Source organism: Heteronotia binoei, chromosome 8 (genome assembly GCF_032191835.1).
Source record: "Heteronotia binoei isolate CCM8104 ecotype False Entrance Well chromosome 8, APGP_CSIRO_Hbin_v1, whole genome shotgun sequence".
Lineage (NCBI taxonomy): Eukaryota > Metazoa > Chordata > Lepidosauria > Squamata > Gekkonidae > Heteronotia > Heteronotia binoei.
Window position 1 is genome coordinate 127,791,032 of NC_083230.1, and position 18,071 is coordinate 127,809,102.

At 52.1% G+C, this 18,071-nt stretch overlaps 1 protein-coding gene across 2 annotated transcripts in view; it reads left to right on the forward strand.

The window, feature by feature from the left end:
* LOC132576666 (calumenin) overlaps nt 1-12,405 on the forward strand; it is a 35,229-nt gene extending 22,824 nt beyond the window's left edge. The window contains exons 3-7 of one of the 2 annotated variants that reach the window (XM_060246036.1): nt 369-562; nt 4,604-4,770; nt 6,073-6,133; nt 8,752-8,951; nt 11,993-12,405. In XM_060246036.1, the coding sequence (XP_060102019.1) occupies nt 369-562; nt 4,604-4,770; nt 6,073-6,133; nt 8,752-8,951; nt 11,993-12,097 (727 nt within the window). In that variant the 3' untranslated portion in view covers nt 12,098-12,405. Of the gene's footprint in view, nt 1-368; nt 563-635; nt 830-4,603; nt 4,771-6,072; nt 6,134-8,751; nt 8,952-11,992 lie in introns of both variants that reach the window. The other variant, XM_060246037.1, reaches the window with a different exon arrangement.
* The last annotated feature ends 5,666 nt before the right edge of the window (nt 12,406-18,071 follow it).

Below are 18,071 nucleotides of genomic sequence, written 5' to 3' on the forward strand. Positions count from 1 at the left end.
CTTGCGGGGGGCACAGTGGGAGGGCTTCTAGTATCCTGGCCTTACTGATGGACTCCTGATGGTGCCTGGTTTTTTGGCCGCTGCGTGACACAGAGTGCTGGACTGGTTGGGCCATTGGCCTGACCCAACATGGCTTCTCTTATGTTCTTATGTGACACAGAGTGTTGGACTGGTTGGGCCATTGGCCTGACCCAACATGGCTTCTCTTATGTTCTTGAGGGGTGTGGAGCTGTTCCTCTGGGTCTGTTCTGCCGCAGAGCATTCTTCAGCCCGTCCCACTAATGTCCCAGTGAGGAGCACCCCGCGCAGTCTCTCTCCCTCTCTCTCTCCCTCTTAACTGTCGCCGACTTTTTCTGCATTCCCTACAGAAAGATTGTAAGTAAAATAGATGACGACAAAGACGGGTTTGTAACGGCCGAAGAGCTAAAAGCCTGGATTAAGTTTGCCCAAAAGCGCTGGATATACGAGGATGTCGAGCGCCAGTGGAAGGGCCATGACCTCAATGAGGACGGGCTCATTTCCTGGGAGGAGTATAAAAATGCCACCTACGGCTACATCCTAGGTAGGTCTCTCCTCCCCCTCTACGGGGAGCCGGCCCCCCCTTGAACCCTGCCTCCTGCTGTTTTGTCCCGCAGAATGATGGTAGATAAGATAGACACGGATAAGGATGGGTTTGTGACGGAGGGGGAGCTGAAGGCCTGGATTCAGAAGGCCCAGAAGAAGTACGTGTATGACAATGTCGCCCGCCAGTGGCAAGAGTTTGACCTGAACCAAGATGGCCTCATCTCCTGGGATGAGTACAGGAACGTGACCTATGGCACTTACCTGGGTAAGGGGGCGAGCGGGCAGAGCGGTGAGAACGGTGACGGTCTTCTGTCGGTGAAGCAGAGGGGGTCGAGCCCCTCCTGTTTCCACGGGGTCCCTGCCCGTTGGGGAGATCGGAGCTGTAGTTCTTGTATGGGCCGGGGGTCAGACTAGATGGCCCTTGGTGCCCCTTACGTTATTTTTATTATTAGTTTGTTTATGTTCCGCCCATTCCCCCGTAGGGGCTCAGGGCAGAGCACTGCATAATTAAAATCATAATAAAATCATATATTCATAAAAACAATTACATAAACAAAGTAGGATGGCGGAACAGTTATGATGAGATGGTGCAATTATGATGTTCATATATATGAACATATATGAAGCTGCCTTATACTGAATCAGACCCCCGGTCCATCCAAGTCAGTCTTGTCTACTCAGACTGTCAGCGGCTCTCCAGGGTCTCAAGCTGAGGTTTTTCATGCCTATTTGCCTGGACCCTTTTCAGTTGGAGATGCCGGGGACTGAACCTGGGACCTTCTGCTTCTCAAGCAGAGGCTCTACCACTGAGCTATAGACCGCTTCATGGCTCTCCAGGGTCTCATGCTGAGGTTTTTCAGGCCTCTTTGCCTGGACCTTTTTGAGTTGGAGATGCCGGGGATTGAACCTGGGACCTTCTGCTCACTGAGCAGATGCTCTACCACTGAGCCACCGTCCCTCCCTTGACCAGCAGTGGCTCTCCAGGGTCTCAAGCTGAGGTTTTTCCACACCTACTTGCCTGGACCCTTTTAAGTTGGAGATGCCGGGGATTGAACCTGGGACCTTCTGCTTACCAAGCAAGTGCTCTGCTACTGAGCCACAGTCCCTTCCAGCTCTGGGATTAAATAAACGAACAAAATCTGCCCTGAGTAGGCGAGAGTAATATGTTCCTTCTCTAAAGATGACCAGTTGGCAATTCATGTGAATGGACACAAAGGAAGCCCTCTCAAAATCTAAATTTGGGACGGAGAGGCAGGTTCACCCCCCTCTGCTTTGTTAATGCTTTTGACTTATAAATGGGTCTGAATGGTAATCATGGTTTACTGTGGATGCGAGCTCTTTGTTAACTATGACCAGGGATTTTTTTGAAGCAGAAACTGCTTTGCCTAATAGGCCACACATCCCTGATGTAGCCAGTCCTCCAAGAGCTCGCAGTAGGCCCTGTAAGAAGAGCCCTGTAAGCTCTTCTAGAGAGCCAGTTTGCTGTCGTGGTTAAGTGTGCGGACTCTTATCTGGGAGAACCGGGTTTGATTCTCCGCTCCTCCACTTGCTGCTGCTGGAACGGCCTTGGGTCAGCCACAGCTCTCTTATCTGGGAGAACCAGGTTTGATTCCCCACTCCTCCACTTGCAGCTGCTGGAATGGCCTTGGGTCAGCCAGAGCTCTCTTATCTGGGAGAACCGGGTTTGATTCCCCACTCCTCCACTTGCAGCTGCTGGAATGGCCTTGGGTCAGCCATGGCTCTCTTATCTGGGAGAACCGGGTTTGATTCCCCACTCCTCCACTTGCTGCTGCTGGAATGGCCTTGGGTCAGCCAGAGCTCTCTTAACTGGGAGAACCGGGTTTGATTCCCCACTCCTCCACTTGCAGCTGCTGGAATCGCCTTGGGTCAGCCAGAGCTCTCTTATCTGGGAGAACCGGGTTTGATTCCCCACTCCTCCCCTTGCAGCTGCTGGAATGGCCTTGGGTCAGCCAGAGCTCTCTTATCTGGGAGAACCGTGTTTGATTCCCCACTCCTCCACTTGCAGCTGCTGGAATGGCCTTGGGTCAGCCAGAGCTCTCTTATCTGGGAGAACCGGGTTTGATTCCCCACTCCTCCACTTGCAGCTGCTGGAATTGCCTTGGGTCAGCCAGAGCTCTCTTATCTGGGAGAACCGGGTTTGATTCCCCACTCCTCCACTTGCAGCTGCTGGAATGGCCTTGGGTCAGCCAGAGCTCTCTTATCTGGGAGAACCGGGTTTGATTCTCCGCTCCTCCACTTGCTGCTGCTGGAACGGCCTTGGGTCAGCCACAGCTCTCACAGAATTGTCCTTGAAAGGGCAGTTTTTTGTCAGATCTCTCTCAGCCCCACCCACCTCACAGGGAGGGGGAGATAAAGGAGATTGTGAGCCGCTCTGAAATTCAGAGTGGAGGGTGGGTAGTTATTATGTATTTATTTAATTCCATTTATATCCCACTCTCCCCGTCACGGCAGGCTCAGGGCGGCTTACATAGGCAGGCATAGGCATGAGTAGACATAATAGTGGAACATAGAAACCTTTAAACAGTATAAAAAACATAGAATGAATAGAATAATTAACATTATAAATCCAATATCTTCTCTTGAAGGATTGGCTACATCCGGGGTGTGTGTGTGTGTGTGTGGCCTAATATGCAAAGGAGTTCCTGCTACAGAAAAAGACCTGACTATGACTTCTCCTTGTCTGCTGAGAATCTCAAGACTCACGCAGAGCTTTTCCTTGGGACTTCCTCCCCCTTGGCTAGGTCTCCTTTGGTATCCTGGGGCAATGGAAGAAGGAATATTGTCTCCTTGTGCCTTCTGGCCTGAGGATGGCAGCTGCTGTGTTCCACAGGCCCAGGTTGGGTGCGGAATGACCTGCGTCCTTCGTGGTGGACTCCTTGGATTTCTTACTAAAGGTGGTTTTAGGAGGGCAGCTGTGCTCGTCAGCAGTAGAACAGCTGGACTGAGTCCCGTGGCGCCTTAAGAGATTCAACGGGATTTTCAGGGCGTGAGCTTTCACGAATTCGAACTCCCTTCAATTTAGTGAACCAGTTTGGTGTAGTGGTGAAGTGGGTGGACTCTCATCTGGGAGAACCGGGTTTGATTCCCCACTCCTCCACTTGCAGCTGCTGGAATGGCCTTGGGTAAGCCAGAGCTCTCTTATCTGGGAGAACTGGGTTTGATTCCCCACTCCTCCACTTGCAGCTGCTGGAATGGCCTTCGGTCAGCCAGAGCTCTCTTATCTGGGAGAACCGGGTTGGATTCCCCACTCCTCCATGTGCAGCTGCTGGAATGGCCTTGGGTCAGCCAGAGCTCTCTTATCTGGAAGAACTAGGTTTGATTCCCGACTCCTCTGCTTGCAGCTGCTGGAATGGCCTTGGGTCAGCCAGAGCTCTCTTATCGGGGAGAACCGGGTTTGATACTCCACTCCTCCACTTGCACCTGCTGAAATGGCCTTGGAGTGGGGAATCCAACCTGGTTCTCCCAGATAAGAGAGCTTTGGGTGACCCAAGGCCATTCCAGCAGCTGCAAGTGGAGGAGTGGGGAATCCAACCCGGTTCTCCCAGATAAGAGCGCTCTGGCTGACCCAAGGCCATTCCAGCAGCTGCAAGCAGAGGAGTGGGGAACCAAACCTGGTTCTCCCAGATTAGAGTCCGTACACTTAACCACTACACCAAACTGACTCTTCTGGAGCTTCTTTGCATGTTAAGCCACAGCCCCCTGATGTAGCCAATCCGCCAAGAGCTTACAAAAAAGAGCCTTGTAAGCTCTCGGAGGATTGGCTACATCAGGGTGGGTGTGGCCTAACATGCAAAGCGGCTGCTGCAAGAATTCCACCCCTGCTCATAAGTGATGTGCTGTGATGGGCTTCCCCAGAGCAACGTGGGCATTCCACCTTGGGGGCTCTGCTTGGGCGGCAAGGTGGTATAGGAATGTTTCCAATCAATAAATCTGCGAGTAGCTCAGATGCGGGATGCTGAAGGCCGGGCTGTGCAGCTGCCCCGTTTTCTAACGGCTGCCCCCTCCTCCACCCGTCCAGACGACCCCGACCCCGACGACGGCTTCAACTACAAACAGATGATGACGAGAGACGAGCGGAGGTTCAAGATGGCTGACAAGGACGGCAACCTGATTGCGACCAAAGAAGAATTCACAGCCTTCCTGCACCCCGAAGAATACGACTACATGAAAGACATTGTTGTGCAGGTGGGTGGGTGCCGGTGCTTGTGTTGTGACTACACGCTGGCTAAAAACAGAAAGGATAGTTGACAGTCGGGTCTGATTTTCGGCAGGAGCTCCCAGGAACGGAGCTGTGAGGCCTCTAGATTTTATTGTGCTTTCTTTCTTTCTTTCTTACCCCCCCCCCCCTCCTCCCAGATACTTGCTTCTGGGCTCCATTGTTCAAGCCCCCTGTGAGAATTTTGCTTCCCTTCCCCCCACTCCCACAACAGACACCCTGTTAGGTTGGTGGGGCTGAGAGAGCTCTTCCAGAAGCTGCCCTTTCGTGGACAGCTAAGAACCTAAAAACAGTTCTGCTGGATCAGACCAGGGAGGGTCCATCTGGTCCAGCCTCCTGTCTCACACAGTGGTCACCCAGTTCCCCTGGAGGGCCAACAACAGGGCAGAGGCCGAGGTCTTCATAAGAACATCAGAAGAGCCCTGCTGGGTCAGACCAGTGGGGGTCCATCTAGTCCAGCCTCCCTTCTCACACAGTGGCCAAACAGTTCCTCTGGAGGGCCAACAACAGGGCAGAGAGGCCGAGGCCTTCATAAGAACCTCAGAAGAGCCCTGCTGTTTCAGACCAGTGGGGGTCCATCTAGTCCAGCCTCCTGTCTCACACAGTGGCCAACCAGTTTCTCTGAAGGGCCATCAACAGGGCAGAGAGGCCGAGGTCTCCATAAGAACATCAGAAGAGCCTTGCTGGATCAGACCAGTGAGGGTCCATCTAGTCCAGCATCCTGTCTCACACAAGGGCCAGCCAGTTCCTCTGCAGGGCCAACAACAGGGCAGAGAGGCTGAGCCTTCATAAGAACCTCAGAAGAGCCCTGCTGGGTCAGACCAGGGAGAGTCCATCTAGTCCAGCCTCCTGTCTCACACAGAGGCCAGCCAGTTCCTCTGCAGGGCCAACAACAGGGCAGAGAGGCTGAGCCTTCATAAGAACCTCAGAAGAGCCCTGCTGGGTCAGACCAGGGAGGGTCCATCTAGTCCAGCCTCCTGTCTCACACAGGGGCCAGCCAATTCCTCTGCAGGGCCAACAACAGGGCAGAGAGGCTGAGCCTTCATAAGAACCTCAGAAGAGCCTTGCTGGGTCAGACCAGGGAGGGTCCATCTAGTCCAGCCTCCTGTCTCACACAGGGGCCAGCCAATTCCTCTGCAGGGCCAACAACAGGGCAGAGAGGCCGAGGCCTTCCCCTTACGTTACCTCCTTGCCCCGGGATTCAGGGGCTGACTGCCTCTGTGGTTAAGCAGGTGCACTGTAAGCCTGCTCACGCACATTTTTCTCAACAGGAAACAATGGAAGACATTGATAAGAATGGAGACGGCTTAATCGATTTGGAAGAATACATAGGTGAGCAAAGGGCTGGAGTTCCCTGCTTCTTCCTGTGAGTTTGCAGAGCTGTTTTCTCCAAAACCTCTCCCTTTGGCTGGAGGAGACTCTGATGGGTTTGCGCTTGCCAAATTCACCGGGGAAGGCACTGTGTCTTCCTCCCTGGCTCGAAAGTGGAGCAGGGACGATTCTGTTCTCCTAGTTCCATGTTTGCACAGCCCAAGCCGAGTGAGGCCCCGCCCACGTTTCCTCTGTAGGAACCAGGAATAAGCATGGGTGGGTCTCTCTGCCATTGGGAGAGCTGCTTTTGAACCCTTCCTGAGCAGAGGGCGGCTGCCGCCTTGTACTGAATCTGACCCTCAGTCCATCAGTTGTCAGACTGGCAGCTGCTCTCCAGGGTCTGAGGTAGAGGTCCTTCCCATCACCTCCTGCCTGGTCTTTTCCAGATTGAACCTGGAACCTTCTGCCTGTCAGGCAGAGGCCCTGCCCCTGAGCCACAGCCCCACTTCATGGCTCTCCAGGGTCTCAGGTGGAAGTCTTTCCCATCACCCACTGCCTGGTCCTTTCAACTGGAGATGCTGGGGATTGAACCTGGGACCTTCTGCATACCAAGCAGAAACTCTAGCACTGAGCCACAGCCCCACTTCATGGCTCTCCAGGGTCTCAGGCTGAGGTCTTTCCCATCACCTCCTGTCTGGTCCTTTTAAACTGGAGGTGCCGGGGATTGAACCTGGGAGTGGACCTTCTGCATGCCAAGCAGAGACTCTGCCACTGAGCCACAACCGCACTTCATGGCTCTCCAGGGTCTCTGGTGGAGGTCCTTCCCATCACTTCCTTCCTGGTCCTTTCAACTGGTGAGGCCGGGGAATTGAACCTGGGACCTTCTGCATGCCAAGCAGAGACTCTGAAGAAGAAGATATTGGATTTATATCCCGCCCTCCACTCCGAAGAGTCTCAGAGCGGCTCACAATCTCCTTTACCTTCCTCCCCCACAACAGACACCCTGTGAGGTGGGTGGGGCTGGAGAGGGCTCTCACAGCAGCTGCCCTTTCAAGGACAACTTCTTAACACTGAGCCACAGCCCCGCTTCATGGCTTTCCAGGGTCTTATGCAGAGGTCTTTCCCATCCCCTCCTGCCTGGTTCTTCTTAACTAGGGATGCTGGGGGTTGAACCTGGGACCTTCTGCATACCAAGCAGAAACTCTACCACTGAGCCACAGCCCCACTTCATGCCTCTCCAGAGTTTCGGGTGGAGGTCTTTCCCGTCCCCTCCTGCCTGGTTCTTTGAACTGGAGAGACCAGGGATTGAACCTGGGACCTTCTGCATGCCCAGCAGACTTTCTGTCACTGAGCCACAGCCCCTCTCAAAGATAGAACCATGAAGGAATGCACATGAAGCTGCTGTATACTGAATCAGATGCTTGATTAATCAAGACTAGTACTGTCTATTCAGACTGACAGCAGCTCTCCAGGGTCTCAGGCTGAGGTCTGTCACATCACATTTATATGCTGCCTTTCCAGTACCCAACATGGAACACCCACGTTGGCAGTCCTGGATGGGCCATTGGCCTGATCCAACATGGCTTCTCCTATGTTCTTATGTTCTTTTGGAGGATTGGCTGATCAGGGGTGTGTGGCCTAATATGCATAAGAACATAAGAGAAGCTATGTTGGATCAGGCCAAAGGCCCATCCAGTCCAACACTCTGTCACACAGTGGCCGATATATACACACACACTGTGGCTAATAGCCACCGATGGACCTCTGCTCCATATTTTTATCCAATCCCTTCTTGAAGCTGGCTATGCTTGTAGCCGTCACCACCTCTTGTGTCAGTGAATTTCACATGTTAAATCACCCTTTGGGTGAAGAAGGACTTCCTTTTATCCGTTTTAACCTGACTGCTCAGCAATTTCATTGAATGCCCACGAGTTCTTGTATTGTGAGAAAGGGAGAAAAGTACTTCTTTTTCTACTTTCTCTATCCCATGCATAATCTTGTAAACCTCTATCATGTCACCCCACAGTCAGCGTTTCTCCAAACTAAAGAGCCCCAAAGCGTTTTAACCTTTCTTCATAGGGAAAGTGTTCCAACCCTTTAATCATTCTAGTTGCCCTTTTCTGGACTTTTCCCAATGCTATAATATCCTTTTTGAGGTGCGGTGACCAGAATTGTACACAGTACTCCAAATGAGACCGCACCATCGATTTATACAGGGGCATTATGATACTGGCTGATTTGTTTTCAGTTCCCTTCCTAATAATTCCCAGCATGGCGTTGGCCTTTTTTATTGCAAACACACACTGTCTTGACATTTTCAGTGAGTTCTCTACCACGACCCCAAGATCTCTCTCTTGGTCAGTCTCTGCCAGTTCACACCCCATCAGCTTGTATTTGTAGCTGGGATTCTTGGCCCCCATGAGCATTACTTTGCACTTGGCCACGTTGAACTCCTCATGCAAAGGAGTTCCTGCTACACAAAAAAGCCCTGATTATAACACAGGCTTCCCTTACAGAGAGTCTTTCTCCCAGCTGCCTTCCCAGATCCTGGCGTTTGGGTGGGTCGAAGGGCCGACTCCGTAGCTGCGTGGGGGGGAGAACCAGCTCCCGTAACCCGGCTGCTCTTGCCTTCCTGCCAGGCGATATGTACAGTCACGACGGGGACACGGAAGAGCCCGAGTGGGTGAAGACGGAGCGGGAGCAGTTTGTCGAGTTCCGGGACAAGAACCGTGACGGGAAGATGGACAAGGAGGAGACCAAAGACTGGATCCTGCCCTCGGACTACGATCACGCCGAGGCAGAAGCGAGGCATCTCGTCTACGAGTCGGATCAGAACAAGGTGAGAAAGGAAGCCTGGCGGGGTGAGCAGCCGGTCCGATGGGGTTCGTCTCCAGGCGGGACCGGGAGACGGTGCTCTTTGTCTCCCAAAGGCCTTAAGGGCCGACAGAATTCAGGGCAGGGCTTTTTTTTTTTTTGTAGCAGGAACTCCTTTGCATATTAGGCCACACCCCTCTTATGTAGCCAATCCTCTTGGAGCTCTCAGTAGGCCCTGTACGAAGAGCCCTGTAAGGTCCAGGAGGATTGGCTACCTCAGGGGTTTGTGGCCTAATAGGCAAAGGAGTTCCTGCTACATAAAAAAAGCACTGGTGGGGACCATAGTTTTTTTGTAACAGGAACTGCTTTGCCTATTAGACCACACACCACTAATGTAGCCAGTCCTCCAAGAGCTCGCAGTAGGCCCTGTAAGAAGAGCCCTGTAAGCTCTTCTAGAGAACCAGTTTGATGTCGTGGTTAAGTGCACTGACTCTTTTGATTCCCCCACTCCTCCACTTGCAGCTACTGGAATGGCCTTGGGTCAGTCACAACTCTCACAGAGTTGTCCTTGAAAGGGCAGCTTCTGTCAGAGCTCTCTCAATCCCACCCACCTCACAGGGTGTCTGTTGTGGGGGAGGAAGGTAAAGGAGATTGTGACCGCTCTGAGACTATGATATTCAGAGTATAGGGCAGGATATAAATCCAATATCTTCTTCCTGAGAGCCATTTTGGTGTGGTGGTGAAGTGTGCGGATTCTTATCTGGGAGAACCGGGTTTGATTTCCCCACTCCTCCGCTTGCAGCTGCTGGAATGGCCTTGGGTCAGCCATCGCTCTGGCAGAGCTGTCCTTGAAAGGGCAGCTGCTGTGAGAGCTCTCTCATCCCCATCCACCTCACAGGGGTGTCTCACAACAGGGTGTCTGTTGTGGGGGAGGAAGATAAAAGAGATTGTGAGCCACTCTTGAGACTCTGAGATCAGGCCTAAACAGCAGCTGCAAGTGGAGGAGTGGGGAATCAAACCCGGTTCTCCCAGATAAGAGAACTCTGGCTGACCCAAGGCCATTCCAGCAGGTGCAAGTGGAGGAGTGGGGAATCAAACCCGGTTCTCCCAGATAAGAGAGCTATGGCTGACCCAAGGCCATTCCAGCAGCTGCAAGAGGAGGAGTGGGGAATCAAACCCGGTTCTCCCAGATAAGAGAGCTGTGGCTGACCCAAGGCCATTCCAGCAGGTGCAAGTGGAGGAGGGGGGAATCAAACCCGGTTCTCCCAGATCAGAGAGCTCTGGCTGACCCAAGGCCATCCCAGCAGGTGCAAGTGGAGGAGTGGGGAATCCAACCCGGTTCTCCCAGATAAGAGAGCTCTGGCTGACCCAAGGCCATTCCAGGAGGTGCAAGTGGAGGAGTGGGGAATCCAACCCGGTTCTCCCAGATAAGAGAGCCATGGCTGACCCAAGGCCATTCCAGCAGGTGCAAGTGGAGGAGTGGGGAATCAAACCCGGTTCTCCCAGATAAGAGAGCTCTGGCTGACCCAAGGCCATTCCAGCAGCTGCGAGGGGAGAAGGGGGGAATCAAACCCGGTTCTCCCAGATAAGAGAGCTCTGGCTGACCCAAGGCCATTCCAGCAGCTGCAAGTGGAGGAGTGGGGAATCAAACCCGGTTCTCCCAGATAAGAGAGCTCTGGCTGACCCAAGGCCATTCCAGCAGCTGCAAATGGAGGAGTGGGGAATCAAACCCGGTTCTCCCAGATAAGAGAGCTCTGGCTTACCCAAGGCCATTCCAGCAGCTGCGAGGGGAGAAGGGGGGAATCAAACCCGGTTCTCCCAGATAAGAGAGCTCTGGCTGACCCAAGGCCATTCCAGCAGCTGCAAGTGGAGGAGTGGGGAATCAAACCCGGTTCTCCCAGATAAGAGAGCTCTAGCTGACCCAAGGCCATTCCAGCAGCTGCAAATGGAGGAGTGGGGAATCAAACCCAGTTCTCCCTGATAAGAGTCCGCACACTTAACCACTACACCAAACTGGCTCTCCTGATAGAATTCAGTACACCTTCCGGTGATGTCAAGGGGTGTGTGGAATATGCAGGGGAGTTGTGCTAATGAGAGCTTCGGCACCTCTTTTTCTGGTAGCCCCCTTTTTTCTTTTGGGGAACTCAAGGCAGTGCGCAACATCAAGAAAACAACGATAAAGCACAGTAAAAACTGTATAAATGAAACGACAGTCACAAAAACACATTGACATTCACAGTTGAAAAACTGCCAATAATTAAAAATGAAATCGCTCAAATGCAGTCCTAATTAGGACTGTGTTTAGGTGCCTTCTGAAGATCATCACCAAGGGGCCCAGGTGTGCCTCCCTAAGGAGTTTGTTCCATGGACATGGGGCCGCCACCGAAAAGGCCCTCTGTTGTGTGCCTACAAGATGAGCTTTGATTGGTGGGAAACTTTGGGGCAGGGTTGGCCCAACTGCTTGACATAAGAGCCACACAGAATAAACCTCAGAGGTTTGAGAGCCTCGAGACGGGAAGGTCAAACGTTTTGAGAGCCACAAAACGTGAACATCAGATGTTCGAAAGCCACTAGATAGGCAGGGAGGGAGGAAGATGGAGGAAGAGAGGTGGAAAGAAAGCCACTTTAACTTTAGATGCATTCTCCAAGCTGCCATCTGGCTCGGTGAAGTGATTTAAAGGGAGCAATGCTTTCTCCAGGTCAGGTGACGGGGCAGTGGGAGCTTCAAGAGCCACAAAATATGTGTAAAAGAGCAACAGTTGGGGACTTGCATGCGTTGGCGTGGGGCTGATAGGAACATATGAAGCTGCCTTCTACTGAATCAGACCCTCAGTCCATCAAAGTCAGTATTGTCTACTCAGACTGGCAGCGGCTCTCCAGGGTCTCAAGCTGAGGTTTTTCACACCTATTTGCCCAGACCCTTTTTTGGAGGTGCCGGGGATTGAACCTGGGACCTTCCGCTTTCCAAGCAGATGCTCTACCACTGAGCCACCGTCCCATCCCCAGTTGCCGAGGCTTCCAGAGTTCGGGGCCCTCACCCTCCCTCCCTGTCTTCTTCCCCTTCAGGATGGCAAGCTCACCAAAGAAGAAATCGTGGACAAGTACGACTTGTTTGTGGGCAGTCAGGCCACGGACTTCGGGGAGGCCTTGGTACGGCACGACGAGTTCTGAGCCCGGGAAAACCTTCGTCACAGAAAGAAGGGGAGGGGGAAAAACAATAATTTATTTTTTGACAGTTTCCGGAGCAACACGAGGAACTCTCACTACTGAGACTGGCAGTTTCAGGCAACAACACGGAAAAACGGCAGCAGCAGCAACAAGAGACAACCCGTCCCATCGGCCCTTTACCTTCCTGTAGGGGCGGGTATGCAAAAGGAGTTCCGAAAACCGTATTGGCGCCGCCGCTCGAGGGGGCTTTTGTCTGTTTTTATAGATCTGCGTTTTGTTTTTACATCTAACAAGTTCTGTTTATTTTTGTATTAATTTTTTTTTGTCCTGCGCGAGATGAAGAAAGCGTTCCCGAAAATCGCACTTACGACCCCTTTCCCCCCCCCCCCCACCCCTTTCCAGTGTTGTGCGTTTAGTGATCGCCTGCGATAGTTGAGATGCCGGAGAACAAGGAGGGAGGAGGGAAGCGACACACGAACGCGAGCCGTCCCCGTCTGAATTTGTTGTAAGAGGATGGGAAATTTAAGCGGGGGGTGGGGTGGGGGTTGTCGCAAACGGAATTTTGTCGATGGAGCCTTCTTGCGTAGCCCTCTACTTATGATGAGGATTTTCCCATAATGCACCTTTCACCTCTCTAGAGCCAGGGGCCAGCCACCTAGGGCTATGTGATTGAATAGCAGTTCCTACCCCCACCCCCCCTAGGATTTGTAGCTAATGTGGCTCTCACCCTAGTCGAGGGGGGGGTGTCTATTACTGTGTTCGTAGCAGCACGAAAGCCCCCTGCGGTTGGCATCAGAGGTGGTTTTGTGCCACCCAGCGCCCAGTTGGCTCGCCGTCCGCCCAGCCCTCAGCAAACTTCGATCGTCTCTGCAAGGATTCAGTTTGACGCTCCTAAGACGTAGTTGAAACCAGGGGCGTCAAGCAGTGGCCTTTGCTCGCACCAGCAAGGACCTGGCCCAGAGCCGATCGTTCCGAAGGAGGGAGCGGATGGGTGGGCGAGTGGGCAGGCAGGCGGTCGAATGCAGCATTGGTGTCAGAGGGCTGGGAGACGGGTGGGTCCGCAGAGAGGGCCCCGCAACCCTGCATTTTTCAAAGTGCCTTTCTCTAACAAACATAAAAGACCGGGTTTGCTGGCGACGGAGAATCGCACCGCGGAAGCGATGCCGTTTCCCGCGCGCAGCCAACCAAGCCGAGTAAGCAGCAGTTCATTATCAAAGAGGTTCCCCCAACAGCGTTCTCATCTCTCTCTGTGGGCTTCCAGGCCCGGCCGCCTCGTCTGCTCGGGTCGGCTTCGGGCTCACCTCCAAAGGCAAACCGCTCCCTCTCTCGCTCCCATCTCGTCACTGCGACGCTTTTTGTCGCAAGGCCAGATCACCGCTTCTCTCCCCTCCCCTCCCCTCCCTCACGCAGCACTACTTCTCTCGGGGAGCGGGGTGGGTTTTGCAAAGAGCCACGGCTGAGCGAGTGCAGAACTGGCCAAAGCGGGGCGCCGTTTGTGCTCTTTGGGAGATCCAAGTCCGTGGAAACTTTGGTTTGGCGCGTTCGTTCATCGCCAACAACTTTTGCCTGATTCCCCTTGTTAGTCGTTTGAACACTACAAGTCAGTCCCCCGTTTCCCCTGACGGCCTGATCCTCCGCCGGTAACAATAATGAATTTGGAAGGCTTCCTTTGGTTCACGAGAACCTCAAAGGTCAAAGACTCGAAACACAATCTACTGCTGCTTCCCTGCACCCTTTTTTTCCTTTGAAAATTTGAGACCGTCAGTAGAAAAAGGGGGGCCTGCTATATATATATATATATATATATATATATATATATATATATATACACACACACACACACACTGAATGCCCTAGTCTGGATTTCATAGCCCTGTTTCGTTCCAGCGATTCTGCGCCTAGATTTGCATTTGAGGCAAAACCTCCGAAAGAACTGTTTTTATGTTTCAAAGCTGGGAGGGAGAGGCGGCTGGACGGCACAAGGAACGGCGGAGGATAGATCCAGCAGCCAGACTTGGGCTCACAAGGGAAATTGGAAACGGGGGCGGGGATTCCTTATAAAAAGAGAGAGACCCTTTTTTTCTGAGCAGGGGAAGGAAGTTCTAGCGAGCCGCTGTCAGAAACTGTCCGGCTCAAACGACAAACGCTAAAGGGCTGTCTGTTCCGTAGGCACGTTTTTTGGGGGGCTCAAGTGAAATCTTTCCTCCTCCGTTGCCCCCAGTTTATTTTAGGAAGGGGTGTGTGCAGCGTACCCAGCACCAGCCCCCCAGCCAAGAACCCAAATTTGTAATGGGGCTTTGGGCAGCATTTTGTCCCCTGCCACGGCTTGGAATCCGGAAGAGGCAAAGTTCAGATGTGTGCTGAAATCGTTCTGTTGCATCAGAAAACACGGAGTGGGCTCAGCCTCAGAGATGTGACGTGGGTCAGATAGTCACGTTCTTGAGTAGAACCCCACCACACATCCCCTTTCGTTGCTCGAGCGAACACAAAGCCGGCAGTGAAAGAAACTTGCGTTATCTCGTCCCCCAAGTTCCCTTTGTCTGCCCCCCTTTTTAGGAGGTTTTATCTCGTAGAGTGTAAATGGAGTTTTATATAATGTACTACAGACAAAAACTGTGTCTTAATAAAAAAAAAATGTTTACATCCCTGCGGACTCTGCGAGTGCGATGTGTCGGCGCGGTCCAAAGTTGGGCGACTGCAGGGCTGGACCAGAAGAGCCAGCTTGGATCAGGGCAGAATCACATGAAGCTGCCTGATACTGAAGCAGACCCTCCGTCCATCAAAGTCAGTCTTGTGTATTCAGACTGGCGGCAGCTGTCCAGGGTCTCTGGTTGAGCTCTTTCCCGTCACCTCCTGCTAGGTCATAAGAACGTAAGAGAAGCCGTGTTGGATCAGGCCAGTGGCCCACCCAGTCCAACACTCTGTGCCACATAAGAGAAGCCCTGTTGGATCAGGCCTTGACTTCCAGAAAGCTTTTGATAAAGTTCCTCATCAAAGACTCCTTAGAAAGCTTGAGAGTCATGGAGTAAAAGGACAGGTCCTCTTGTGGATCAAAAACTGGCTGAGTAATAGGAAGCAGAGAGTGAGTATAAATGGGCAGTCTTCGCAGTGGAGGACGGTAAGCAGTGGGGTGCAGCAGGGCTCGGTACTGGGTCCCATGCTCTTTAACTTGTTCATAAATGATTTAGAGTTGGGAGTGAGCAGTGAAGTGGCCAAGTTTGCGGATGACACTAAATTGTTCAGGGTGGTGAGAACCAGAGAGGATTGTGAGGAACTCCAAAGGGACATGTTGAGGCTGGGTGAGGGCGTCAACGTGGCAGATGCGGTTCAATGTGGCCAAGTGCAAAGTAATGTACATTGTTTATTTATTTATTTCATTTATATCCCGCCCTCCCCCACCACGGCAGGCTCAGGGCGGCTAACAACATTCTACAATCATACAATAACAAGTAAAACCTTAAAATTACAATATAGAGCAATAAAACATTAAAATATTAACTTAAAACCAATCCAATAATACAGTTGTGATGCGGTATAGATCTTTAGACCGCATTGGCGGACCCTTGGTTACCGTTTTTCCTAGCAGTCCGAGTATGCTAATTTAAAAAGGGTGGTCTTGCAGGCCCTGCGGAACTGTTCAAGGTTCCGCAGGGCCCGCACCTCCTCTGGGAGTCGGTTCCACAGGGTAGGGGCCGCGATCGAAAAGGCCCGTGCTCTGGTACTCTGATATTTAATTTCCTTCGGCCCAGGGACAGTCATTAGGTTTTTCCCGGTTGACCTCAGTGCTCTCTGGGGTTCGTATGGGGAAAGACGGTCCCTCAGGTAGACAGGTCCTCGGCCATATAAGGCTTTAAAGGTAACGACCAACACTTTGTACTGGACCCGGTATATAATCGGCAGCCAGTGCAGTCCACGTAGCCCCGGCTGTATATGTTCCCGTTTTGGGAGTCCCAACAACAGCCTGGCCGCCGCGTTCTGCACTAGCTGCAATCTCCGGGTCCGGCACAGAGGTAGCCCCAAGTAGAGGGCATTACAGTAGTCTAGTCTTGAGGTGACCGTTGCGTGGATCACTGTTGCGAGGTCCCGGCGCTCAAGGAAAGGGGGCCAGCTGCCTTGCCCGCTTCAGATGGAAGAATGCTGACTTGGCATTGGGGCCAAGAATCCCAGCTACCAATACAAGTTGATGGGGTGTGAACTGGCAGAGACTGACCAAGAGAGAGATCTTGGGGTCGTGGTAGATAACTCACCGAAAATGTCAAGACAGTGTGCGTTTGCAATAAAAAAGGCCAACGCCATGCTGGGAATTATTAGGAAGGGAATTGAAAACAAATCAGCCAGTATCATAATGCCCCTGTATAAATCGATGGCGCGGTCTCATCTGGAGTACTGTGTGCAGTTCTGGTCGCCGCACCTCAAAAAGGATATTATAGCATTGGAGAAAGTCCAGAGAAGGGCAACTAGAATGATTAAAGGGCTGAACACTTTCCCTATGAAGAAAGGTTGAAACGCTTGGGACTCTTTAGCTTGGAGAAACGTCGACTGCGGGGTGACATGATAGAGGTTTACAAGATAATGCATGGGATGGAGAAAGTAGAGAAAGAAGTACTTTTCTCCCTTTCTCACAATACAAGAACTCGTGGGCATTCGGTGAAATTGCTGAGCGGACAGGTTAAAACGGATAAAAAGAAGTACTTCTTCACCCAAAGGGTGATTGGCATGTGGAATTCACTGCCACAGGAGGTGGTGGCGGCCACAAGCATAGCCACCTTCAAGAGGCGTTTAGATAAAAATATGGAGCAGAGGTCCATCAGTGGCTATTAGCCACAGTGTGTGTGTAAATATAAAAAATTTTGCCACTGTGTGACAGAGTGTTGGACTGGATGGGCCATTGGCCTGATCCAACATGGCTTCTCTTATGTTCTTATGTTCAGTGGCCCATCCAGTCCAACACTCTGTGTCACATAAGAACATAAGAGAAGCCGTGTTGGATCAGGCCAATGGCCCATCCAGTCCAGCACTCTGTGTCACATAAGAACATAAGAGAAGCCATGTTGGATCAGGCCAATGGGCTATCCAGTCCAACACTGATCTTTTTCACACAGCCTAAGTATTCCGGTATGCCAGCTGGTCAGTTACTGAACAGTAACGGGTTTCTGCTGGCATTTCAGACAGACCAGATTCAGTAACTGGCTGCTACCGGAATACTCTCACCTTTTCACACAGTCCCGCGGCTGTCCCGGTAGTGAGGCATGCCTGAGTCGTTACTAACAAAGAGCAGCTTCTTCCACTTTTCAACCCCTCCTTCCGGGTTGAAATCGCTATGGGGTGCTGTGTGAAATGTCCAGTATCTAACCTGGGAGCAGTTTTCGCGCCCTTTTTCGCCCGCCGGTGGCGCGCACGATCTCCAGCTTTTTTTTTTTCTTGGAACGTCGGGTAAGATCGCTATAGCGCTATAGCGACATATCACAACAGCATCACCATAGGGATGCCTGGGTTCCATTAAGATGCCAGAGATCGCCGCCGCTGAAACTTGGTAACTTATCTCAATGAAGCCTAGCCATCTCTATTGTGGTGCTGTTGTGATACGTCGCTATCGCGCTTTAGCAATCTTTGCCTGACGTTCCAAAAAAAAATAAGCCGGAGATCGCGCGCCGGCAGGCAAAAATGGCTGGCGCTGGTGGAAGCGAGATAAAAGCGGAACAGTGTGAAATGGCTTGCTTCAATCACGGAACCCTACCGGGAAAAAAAAACGCATCTGAAAACTCCAATCCCTGTCTCAGATTACTGCAAGGCGGCACAATACCGACTCCCTTCCAGTTTCCACCATTAAGTGTGAAAAGGCCCTGTGTCACATAAGAACTTAAGAGAAGCCATGTTGGATTAGGCCAGTGGCCCATCCAGTCCAACACTGTGTCACACAGTAGCAAAAAAAAAAACCCAGGTGCCATCAGGAGATCCATCAGTGGGGCCAGGACAC